The following is a 12,288-nucleotide window of genomic DNA, read 5'->3' as shown; positions in this document are numbered from 1 at the left end:
AATCCCATCTCAGGTCACTCCAGAGAGCGTCTGGCATTTGCAACCCCCACCCTGAGAGAAGCCTTGCAGAGACAGCAGAAAAGACAAGTACATCTCGATAAGGCTAATCTCATCTACTGCCACCGCTGTCTTCAAACTCCAACTTGGAGGATAATTAATAATATTGAATATCATGATCATTTAAATTCATGGCAATTTTGGGCAAATAATATTGTATTGGCACAGTTTTCACTTGTTTGTGTTCAGCTGCTTTATTTTAATGAATAAATAATAATTATTTTATTCAACACATTCAGGTACATTAAGCTGCAGGCACTGCTGACACAGATGCGCAAATGCACACAGCAAACTCTCTCACATACTCATCTTTATATCTCTTGACTTTGGAACAAACAAAGAACGAACAGGTGTCCCAATACTTTTGTCCACAAGGTGTATTTGTCCTGCCTGGTGCCGAAAGCATTCCTGTCTCTCCCACATTTAGCTCTACCTGCGATCTCCAACATCTGGACTACGATACCCAGAATGCATCAAACACTGACATCACTCCCTGAAGCAATCACATAACTCTGCACACACCACCAGGAAGTCAATCATCTGAGTATTGATTTCACCTGTTCACCTCAGTATATATACACCTTCATTTCACACACACCTCGCCGATAATTGTTTGGCTTACCCACTTTACAAAGCATTACTCCTTGCTTGTTATTGCCTATCCGTTACTTTTGACCTTGTTTTTGTGTATTACTGACTCTGATTTTGCCTGCCCTTCACTACTACCTACCACTGTGTATGAATCCTTTATTTAATAAAGTATTTTAACTTCATCTTCATAAGGAGTCCTGTCCAGCCATGATGGTATTTTCTAGGAAGAATGAGACACCGACCATCACAGACTTCTAAAATAAAATAGTCATGACTTTTTTTTTTTTTTTGCATTGATATGATAATATCAATTTCCATTGTCACATTAAATTGCGCACTAAAATTGTAAAAGTTAGACATAGATATACCAAGCTATCACATACATAAAAAACAGTCAAAAGGACCTCTTAACTGTTGTAAGTTGTAATAAAAAAAGTGAATATGGTTTATGATCACTTACTGTATGTCTGATATTTGATGTGTGCTTTTTAAATTTACAATGGAAAAAGCAAGGCTAATGGTAAAAACAACATTTAAATACCCAATCATAATCAAAAACAACTTTTTATTAAAAACTAAGTCATGGAATTGTAATACTGTTAACATGTGGAAATACTACTTTGCAGTATTATTTTACTTTCAATTAAGACAGCAATGTGCAAAACGATTGCAGAAATGTGTTTGTACTTACAGATGAATGTGCTGTAAATCCCTCTGATTGTGCATTCAAATTAAATGAAGATCTATCAATATTTAAAACTGATTACAAGCTTTCTGCAGATGTGTATTCACAAAGAAGTTGGTGGCATTTTACATCCAGTGTTTGTTGGAGAGCAAACTTGGAACATTTTGGCTGGTTGCCTGCAAATATGTACCTAAATAATATCTAACCTAAATCATATTTACAACATTTTGTGCTACAGAATTTCTTTAAACTACCAGCTGATTACTTAACTATTCATTTTAGATTCAAGATCAAGATTCAACACTTTTTGAGAGTACAGGTGTACATGTGAGTGAAAAACAGAGTGCAGGTTTCCACAATTGTGCAGAGAACAATATTTACAACATTACAATTAACACAATATATACAATACACACAATTACTTAAAATATAGACATACTGACAAATGGTATTGCATGGAAATACATTAAGTAAGACAGATTATCTGAAACATATAATAAAAAATAACTATGAATTGTGTAGTTATGAGTGTGAGGAGTTGCAGAATGGAGCTACACATGAGATTCTGCCATTTAAGGACATAAAAAACAGCTTTGTGGTTACCTGAGGCTAATAGCTGAGAATAAGCAAAGTCAGTAGATAAACAAGTTTATTGTGTTGTGACATTTACAGTGCATGTGCACACATGGAGACACACACACACACAGTTTCTCAGACGCAGTTTTTTGCTGGCATACCTTGACAGTGAACGATTACCTCACCGCACATTTTGTGTATGACAGAAGCGAATCTTGCAAGCTAAACATGTTCCCCGCCAGAGCACAGGGGAATGTCCTTGAGCTATTCTGTACAAACGAGGTGGAGTGCTGCATGATAAAATCTCTGCAGTAATAAGCTTTTCAGGAGCTACAGCTTTCTGACACACATAAGTTGTGACGCAGACAGCGGGGTATCGGGCGATTTGCTTGCCAAGCCCCTTTGAGTCCTTGACAATTAAAGACAATGTAATTATTACAATCACCCTAACTCGCTCTGAAAGCTGACACCTGCACAATGTGAGCCACTTCACTCAGCACTGCTGGAAATCACCTGAAAAAGAGCCTTTTTTTCTTCTTCTTTTGTTTTTTTCTTTTTTTTTTTTTTATCCGGCCCTTATCAGCAGCTCTGTGAAAAGTGTGCAGACGTACAAAACACATCATATATCCGAATGCGCACAGAGAAAGATTAAACGTGAAAAAGTTTTCTTTTCTTTTATATTTCAGATAATTCACTCAGCAGCTTTTCCGGGCTTCGTTTAGAGAAACGATAAGAAAAGCAAATGCGAGGCAAATACAGCTCTGCAGAAAAATCCATTGGAAAGCTAATTTCATGCTATGTGTTGGCTGTTAGGTAAGAGCCATTTCAAGTAACGTTCAAGTAGAGTTTGTGGGTAAATTGCCCTAAAATGTCCACGATTTCTTAGCAATGAATAATGCTGGAGGTAAAAGCTGTGGTCTAATAGTTCCTGCAGCTCCGGAGAACTAATGTGCCCTAAGCTCTCTGGACTCGGGAGCGGTCGACAGATCAATGTTTGTAAGCCTAATCAAAGCCATTCCATCACATGATTTAGCTGGATTAATTACTTAAACTAAAACGCGCAAAGTTTGTCCCTATGAGACTGACCTGTAGAATAAATGGGTTCCTCCTGGTTTATTGATCATCTTAACTTAAACAGTTTTTCATTCATTTATCTTCTGTTGACATTAACTGGCCCTTTTGGTCATAATATGCTCAAATAAAATGATGTACAGCACCTGATTTGACCTTTTTTTAACTTTTAAGTTTTTTTTTCACACAAGATAACTAAACTGCATTTTGTTGATTTAGAAGTATCCACTTTATCACTCAATACTGTTTAAATATCAAATATGTTGATATCAAATATCTATTATTTAAAAAATATATGGCTGTCACTGATAAAGAGTTAACGCATGCAATTAATTTGTTATCAGTAATGCGTTATTATTATTATTATTATTTTAACTTAATTAATTATGTCACCAAGTTTGACCCCAACTGGTTGACTGGTTTTGATCTGACCAGCTATTAAATATATTTCTTCGCAGTTTAATCCAATATATTGGCCAGATAATTTACTGCTATGAACAAACGCTGTCTCTGCTGCTCCATGCTGTTTACACACTAAAAGTGCAGTATGTGCAGCGTTCACTCCTTGCAGCCACGGTACTCTCCACTGCACGTCTCGTTGAAAACATTGTGTTTAAAAGCCAGACGGACACTTTTCCGGGTTCTGTGTTAATGCAGCTTCACACTGTACTGTGCAGATATACTAGTTAGATAGCTGGAACACAGAATCTTATTTGTATATTTACTTTCTTGCTCATGCCAGACAGCTCTGACCAATCAAAGGAGACAATGTGCCCGCGTGGCTTATTGGTGCACATTTTGGTGCGTTTAGTTTAAGTTTATGCCTGTGTGAAACCAAACCAAACAGAGAGAAAAACACTCCAAGTAAACAAACGCATCAACTGATGCGGACCATAGAAACTATAGAAACTACAGGTGTGAAAATGCTCTTTTATACTCAGCAAATTAAGTTCTAATTCTAATTCAAAAATCCTTAAAACCAAGCTGAGATGTTTACAATAAAGTACAAAAAGTTTATTCTATACAATTTGTCATAGATTTTTTACTCCAGCGCCCCACATTGGCTTTATCTCCCCTCAAACAGACAAGTATATACTAGTATTTTAAGTAATTACATTTTTTTCATTCATTCTTTTATTTATATTTAAATATCCACTATAAAAACTTCAGTTTTAAGAAGAACAAGTGTTATCAATCGCAGTTAATGACAGAATATTGTTGTGATTGATTGACACCACTAGTTAAAACAGATGACATGCAGGAAACACTGAATAAAGTTCACTATACACTGTCTGAGAGAAACTGTGTGTAAAAACATTGTGATAAATACTGTGAAAATGTCTTTAAATAAGATGATATAGTATTTTTACCATATTGCTCAGCTCTATCAGTATGTATTTCATTGTAGCATCTTAAATTAAGTAATATATTTTGTGACATAAAGGTTGTCCATTTCTTCCAGCCCTAGTGTGTTCCTTCCCTTCATGCTGTATGCAGAGAGAGAGCTGTAGAGCTCACAGTAATTAACTGCAGACATGTTCCTGAAAAAGCAGACAAATGCTGGACAGTAATTACCACAAATCCTGCCTCCTCAACATACACATTTAAACACGCGGCTGCAGAGTGCTGCTGTTCAGCAGGGTGCTTTCACTGCTACTTCTGATTCTTTTCTTTCCTCTCTCAATCCAGCATCCCATAAAGCAGTCCCACGAGTACACTCCTGTAATACTCTACTGGCCCTGAGGAAGCAGTAAATCTCCTGCATCTGCTGGAATTGAAGCAGTGCTCATGTTTAAGCTCTGTGTACTGTATGTTTTCCAACACATTAGCCTACTAGCATGCAAAGCTAATGCCAAGGTAATGGTAATGGGAGTTTAATTAGCCTTCAGAAAGATTTAACACTCACTTCTGTGCATTTAAGTATCAAGGTCAGGCTGAATATCATCTTTCATGCCAGCAATTTAATATCACTCGATTAGAACGCTGTCTAAACTTGAACTTTAATTACATGTTCTAATTAAATGCTATCTATTAGCATAGATGCACATGCCTCTGTAATCATCTCTAAGCTATCATTTTGCAAAACAAACAAAGAAAAATTATATATATTTATTTATTTGCTTTGTTTAGTTCAAGCTCAGTGATGTGTGACACTAGTGAGGACAAAAGAGCATTTAGCATTTCAGTGGTAAAGCGTACAGCACCGTCACGGGTCCCAAATGACACAGTGAGCTTCAATAATGAAGACACAATTAATTAAAAATCAAAGCATGGAATGAATTTTTCTGCAATTTGCAGTCCAGGTTTAATGAGAGCTGGAGTAGCTGAGAGCTTTACATTAGGGAATTTTGCACTAATATATATATATAGTCAAACAAACTTTAATATTAGACAAATATAACCTGACTAAACATAAAACGCATTTTAAATTATGTTTTTATTTATTAATGGAAAAAAAAAAAAACATCCAAACCTATCTAGCCCTGTATTTACCCAAAGTCCTGGGTATTATCAAGATGTTTGTTGGTAAATGTGAGATGGGTCGTTGTGTTCTTTTTGGTCAGCAGTGTTTTTTTTTGCCTTGGAGACCATTTTCACCCAGTCTCTTCTTATTATTATTGAATCACTAACACTGACCTTAATTGAGGCAAGAGAGACCTTTAAATGTTGTTCTGGGTTTTTTGTGACCTCCTAGATGAGATGTTCATGCCCTTTTGGATTAATTTCAGTTGGTTGGCCGGTCACTCCTGGGAAGGTTCACCAATGAGTTTTTGAATAATAGTGACTCACTGTGGTCTGCTAAAGTTTCTAAATGTTTTAGAAATTACTTTGTATTTTGTTTTCTTATCTGTTTTTGATTTTCTTTCAGAAAATGGCATTATGTGTTGCTTTTTGAGATCATTAAGCTGCTTCATGAACCTTACTCTACCTCATTCTGCCTCACTCTATCTCAGTTTACCCGACCTCACTAACCCACTCTAAATTGCTCTACCTCATTCTACCTCACTATACCTTGCTTTACCTTGCTCCGCCTGTAGCCTTGTTAGGCATGAAGCCCTCTCTCCCTATGCACCCAACAATGTTATCACAGCTCTTTTGATTTGTGCAAGATATTGCAAGATGTGCAAGATAAAAAAATACAATTTATCGTACAGCTCTAATATACAGTAATCTTAATTTTAGATTTTTCCAAGTGAAATTAGTTCCTCAGTGAAAATCTATGTTGTATAGTTCCAAGCTCTAACCATTACAAGGGGAATGCTGCTCTGTTTTTTTTTTTAGAGTTAGGTTCACTTTATAATCAGCACTGACAACAATTTTATAATTTAATATTCCTGTTTCATTACGAGTCTTCAGTGTTATTTTGTTTTTATTGTATAATCATGTTCCTTTGATTTATTGTGTGTCTTTAAGCTGCTTAATTTAAATTGTTTTCAATTGTATCTTTCTTTCATTGCTTTTTTAATTATCCTGGCTTTGTTTGTGCTTCCTTTAATCTTCTTTGCTCTTTTTTTATTGTCTTGAATTAATATTAGCTTTATTTGATCATTGCTGTGGTGCATCTTGAAGTGCACTTAATAAGTGATGTAGAAATATTTATTCTTTTTATTATTACTGATGTGCTGTTCACTACCGAGAGACTGTTGATCCAGACAAGGTCGTCCATTATTTGAGGGAACACCAGGGACAATGTTGTGTTATATAGTGAAGGTCAATAAATATAGAGAGTTCTGTATTTGCTGTGCCTTATTAAAAGGGCTGAACTCTACAGTAAACTACAGAAAAGTGTATAAGTGTAGCGAAATACAGAACAAAAGGAAACACTCATCTTTTCTAACAGCTCATAAAGAAGTATGTTTGTGTGAAGAGTCTCATTCTTAAAGTTTTCTTGCTTTAAGACTGTCAATGTCACAGTGCAGACTGCAAACAAAGGTTAAAAACAAAGCACTCTCTACATTTCCATGAACCCGTGGGCTGTCCCATGGCCAGGTCTGTGCAAAATCAATAACTTTATACTACAGTATATTTGATATTCCCTCTTTCTGAGTGTCTGTGCTTATGAAAGACAGTAGCGTGACACTGTGTCAGTCAAGACTTCCATTCACTCCATACTAACAAGAGCTCGCTCTCTTTCTCTGTCTGTCTCTCTATGTCCCTCTGTGTCTCACTGACCTGAGGACTGACAGATGTGGACAGTCCTCTTGAAAGCTGCCATCCAGATAAGACAAGGTGAGGTCTGCTAGCTGTAGGTGACTTCTCTCCAGTATATTGCATATAGAGACTACAGACATACTGTATATCAGCTTTGGATGAAGATTAAAAAGTACAGTAAAATAAAATAATAACAAGCTGTTATTTGCAGTATGATACACTCTAAACTAATTTACAAGCTATTACTGAAAGTTAGCCCCAGGGTAAAATCTTTCATAAAGTTATTTATCCACTACTTAAACCAAAACCAATTTGAATATGATATGAGTTGATATGAGTAGTTGTGATATTGCAGGATCACCAAGTATTATATGAACGTGATGAATATGATTAGTGTATTGGTGAATGTTAAGTTGGTATCAGTGGATCAGACACAGCAGTGCTGCTGGAGCTTTTAAACACCTCAGTGTCAGTGCTGTACTGAGAATAGTCCACCACCAGTGTACTATGTGCAGCGTACTGTGAGCACTGATGACAAACACTGTAAACTGTGCAGTTACAGAATCAGAGCTTCTGTCTCTGACTTTACTTTTTCTACAAGGTGTTTCAGCTGTAGGTAGGAGTGTGTACTATAGTGAAGGACAGTGAGTGTTTAAAAACTCCAGCAGCACTGCTGTATCTGATCCACTTACTCTACCAGCACAACACACTAATAACAGCTCTGTGGTGGTCCTGTGACCACTGAAGAACAGAGAGGACTAAAAAAGTACTCATATGCATAAAAATATATATATATATTCTTTAAATTAACTGTTTTTTTTTTTGTTTGATTGATCCACACAAAACAGAACAGGATATGCATGATATTGCAATATATATAGCAAAATTAAACAGGTTCTGTAATGTCATTAGACCCGTCCCCACCCACCCCTTTATTTGGGCAATTTAAATGTAAAATTTAAATTTAAAAAAGTAAATACCGTTTTTTCTGGTATTAAAAGCATGATTTTGGCTGTAGCTGGAAATATCTGTGCAAAACTGTGCCGGCCTGAGGTGCACAGCTCAGAGACACAGAGACAGCCCCCTCAGAAAATAACAACACTGTGTATTGTTATTTAACCTTTAAATAAAGTAATTAAATTATTTCAATGAATGAAACTTTTTTCTAATGTTATTAAAGTAATTGTTTTACCAAAACAATATTACTATAGTTATATACCAGCACACATCTATCTATACTCTTACAATATATGTTGTTCTGGTCTTTACACTAACATAACTTCTGAAAATCTAATTACAGTCATTGGTTCAAGACATAAATACCTCACTATCCCCACCTGCTGGGCACTATTCTGATTTTGGAGAACTTAAAAAAAGGCATGCCTATTCTATTTTTGTTCTGCCTGAAGAGACCTATCATCACATACACACTGATCTCAACGATTCGTAGCTACTCATATCCATCCCAACTCTAATCATCATGACGATCATCAGCACCATCGTCCAATCACAGAGCAGTGGACAGGAAGACAAAGTGGTGATGCTGGTGAAAGCTATCTGTGCTCTGCTGAGGAGGGGGACAGGATTACAGTTGACCTCCCAGTAGGCTCATATCTGATTCGCTCTGCCAGCTCATTGCTATTCTCCCTCCGGGTCAGAAATCTGTTCAGAGAGACTCCAGACCTCACGTGAGGCCATCAACCGTCTGGCAGGGAAACGGCCAGTGAGCCAGGGCTCTGTTTAACATGGCAGAAAATCATCTCACACGCGTAATACACACACACACACACACACACACACACAGGCCTAAAACACTCCACTCTTCACAAGGGCTACAATAAGCAACCAATTCCAAAATGAATTATTCTTTTTTAATTGTTCAATTCATCAGCAAAATGTATTTTAAGTATTGTATTTTTTAGACTATAAGGCAAACTTAAAATCATCTAATTCTCCCAAAAATGTATGCCGCTTACCGCAGCGTTAGCTCTTTCGCTGTTCAGAGGTGAGTATATCGGACTGTGGCCACCGTGTTTACCGTATTAAAACAAGCTCCGCTGCTGCTAACTGTGACCAGCGCTGCTTCTAACTGCGCTAAAATACTGAAAATCTAAGCATACTGTAAACAAACAGAAGCTCTTTACTCACCCAAATTAACAGTTTTCACGTGAGAAATCTGTGTAGTTTAACATCCAGCGCTCGTTTAACATTAAAATAAAAATATATATATATATTTTAAGAATTACAGTTTTGTTTACTTGGTCGCTTCCCCCAACTTCCCCAATTAGAAGGGAAACATGGTGACACTCTTGTTCCATACTATTGTTGCTTAAAATGTGCTATATCTTGTGCGCCTTGTGTATGAAAATAGACCAGAAAATAGACATTCATTGGTCAAAAACTGTTTTAAACTAAAAAAAAAGATTAAATCACTGAAGAGGCCTATGTAAGAGGCCAGGTATAAAAAAGGCTTATGTAAGACACTTAAGTCTAATTCTCATCAGCAACATTTTTTCATATTTGAATATTCTTTATATAATCCTATAAAGTTTCCTCATGGTGATTCATGTTTCAGTAGATGCTTAGGCAGGACATGTGCTGCTTTAACACACTTTCTTGGAAGCTGCCCAGACCTAAAACCTTAACAATCACTTTATCATCTTTTTTTTTTTTAGTTTCTGGCATTTTTCATCTTACAGATGATGATGTAAATGAATGTAGAAACATCACTAAGACAACCTATCAATTGCATTACATTTTTAAAATAATCAACTTAAACAATGATAGATAGATATAGCGTAAAGAAATAGCAGTGCAGTACCAATTTGGAAATGGCAGAACATACCAAACTCAACACAGACAGAAACTAGTAGATTCAATCTACAACTCCAGGTACATGAAGGTGTGCAGCAAAAATGTAATTAAAAGGCTCTCCAAGTATTTTTGAGCATTTCTATTCCATGTGTTAATCTAAAATTATTTACACAGTGTACAAAGCAGCTACAGGGTTCCACTGCTGGAGAAAACTGGGCATAAAGAGGACATAAATGAAGATACAAGTCTCCTGTCTATCCCACACTTAGCTCTACCTGCAATCTCCAGCCTCTGGTCTACCCAGAATGCACAACACACTAACATCACTCCCGTACACAATCATATGACACTGCATACACATGGCACTACCAGAAAGTCAATCACCTGAATATTGATTTCACCTGTTACACACACTATATATATATATATACCCCATCGCGTCAAGTATTGCTGGATTTTCCCCGTACAAAGCATTTTGCCTGTTAACATCTCATTTTTGACCTTGGTTTGTATTTACTGACTCTGATTTTTACTTCGCCTTGCTGTGATTTCTATCCACAACTGTACCACCTCAATTCTTTGTACACTAGTTACCGTCACTATTTGCCAGCTTCAATCCGCTGGATAATGATAGCCGCACAAAAGACAGACCCCCAGAGGCACATGGATGGAAAGCAGGGTTGCATCTTACCTCGGTCGCTGTAGTCATCCACCAGTATGATCTCAGCAATTAGATGGTCTGGTGTGCGGTTTACGATGCTGTGAATGGTGCGCAGGAGAGAGCTCCAGCCCTCATTATGGAAGGGGATAATGATACTGGTGTTGGGGAGGTTTTCCAGGTAGAGCTTCTGTTTACAGCTGAAAGAAAGAAGAGTGGAAAAATGGATAGAGAGAGAGAGAGAGAGAAAGAAAGAGAGAGAGAGGAATTAGAACATTGTAAGTCCATCAATTCTGGAATAATAATTTGTTTAACATAAAAGAAAAGGTGAGCGACCTGTGGGATGAATAAACTGCAGAGTATACTGTATATGGGCAGATCTGACTGCGCTGGGACCAATGATGCAGTTTCTATTATAAATCACTGTATAAAAAAAGCCCATCCTTCCTTTGCCCTAATAAAGCATTCAGAAATCCACACATTAATTGAGTTTCGACAAAGCCGGAATTGGCAGACGTAGCAGCACTTAACGGCTCACGAGAGTCTTTCTAATTCACCACCCTGACAAACCTGACAAGCAGCCTGTAATTTATTACTCCCCCACAGAACCTGCAAAAGCTTGGAAAGCTTGGCTGTTTATTAACGTTACCATCCTTCAACGGAATAAAAATAATAAATTAATAAATCAATTAAAAAAGCATTCAATTATAAATATATCATATCTGGACTGTAAATGAGGAGAACAAACCCCACAGCGTGAGACAACACAGGCAACTTAAACATCTGCTGCTGTGTAAATAGGTTTATCCTGGAGAACAGCCAGTTTGTGAAATGACGGGAGCAAATATAACTCCCTGTCAAAAAATTCTACAGTATGAACCGTACAGCTGAGGAGAAAAGGGGCCAGCAATTTGCATTGTAATGACTAGATAGAATCATTTGCCGCTGTTAGGTAGCATTATCTCACAATGTGCAAATCATCTCGCTCGCAGCTTTCACTGCATACATCACATTTAAATTCAACAGACGCCTCAAAACCACATGAAGAAAAAATGACAAATCATTCATTTTTTACTGGATAGTCAGCATGTTTTTTTTCTTTATATATATATATATATATATATATATATATATATATATATATATATATATATATATATATATATTATCTGTTGTTCCAAATCTATAGACAAAACAAATTGAAGACAGTGTTTCTCTCTCAAATAATTTGAATTTACATAAAAATACACTTTTATGTGAAGTACTGCCTGCAAACTGTATGACAATATATGAAAATATATAATTTATTGCACTTTTTTATAAGCAAAGAATAAAAAACAGACATAAAACTGAGTAAAGGATTCAGGCTTCTTCCATTATCAATAGGCTACACAAAAGGGACCCTGAGCAGATTTCCTTATGTAGATTCTCCAGGGGAGTGTGTCATTGCAACAACCGGATCACATAAATTGTAGCTGTTTTTTAACAGTGAAGTTTTTTTTCCATCTCCTATAAAACTGCAGTTGTGGAGATATGAGGTTCTTGCATAACGTCAGTGGTCCAAATCAAAACATCAATAACAATTGGCGTACTTAAGGCAAACATAATTCACTAAAATGTGCCTATAATGAGGCCAGATATGATCCAAAATTTCTTTAAAAATCCATAAACCTATACAATAATT

At 36.5% G+C, this 12,288-nt stretch overlaps 1 protein-coding gene across 1 annotated transcript in view; it reads right to left on the bottom strand.

The window, feature by feature from the left end:
- Positions 1-12,288, bottom strand: part of galntl6 (polypeptide N-acetylgalactosaminyltransferase like 6) — a 313,700-nt gene that overhangs the window by 213,214 nt on the left and 88,198 nt on the right. The window contains exon 5 of the mRNA XM_007232148.4: positions 10,638-10,804. Coding sequence (XP_007232210.2) covers positions 10,638-10,804 — 167 coding nt within the window. The remainder of the gene's footprint in view (positions 1-10,637; positions 10,805-12,288) is intronic.

The sequence above is a fragment of the Astyanax mexicanus genome, chromosome 7, assembly GCF_023375975.1.
Source record: "Astyanax mexicanus isolate ESR-SI-001 chromosome 7, AstMex3_surface, whole genome shotgun sequence".
NCBI classification, from domain to species: domain Eukaryota; kingdom Metazoa; phylum Chordata; class Actinopteri; order Characiformes; family Acestrorhamphidae; genus Astyanax; species Astyanax mexicanus.
Note: the sequence above shows the minus strand (reverse complement) of the source record. Positions and strands in the feature narration are given on the sequence as shown.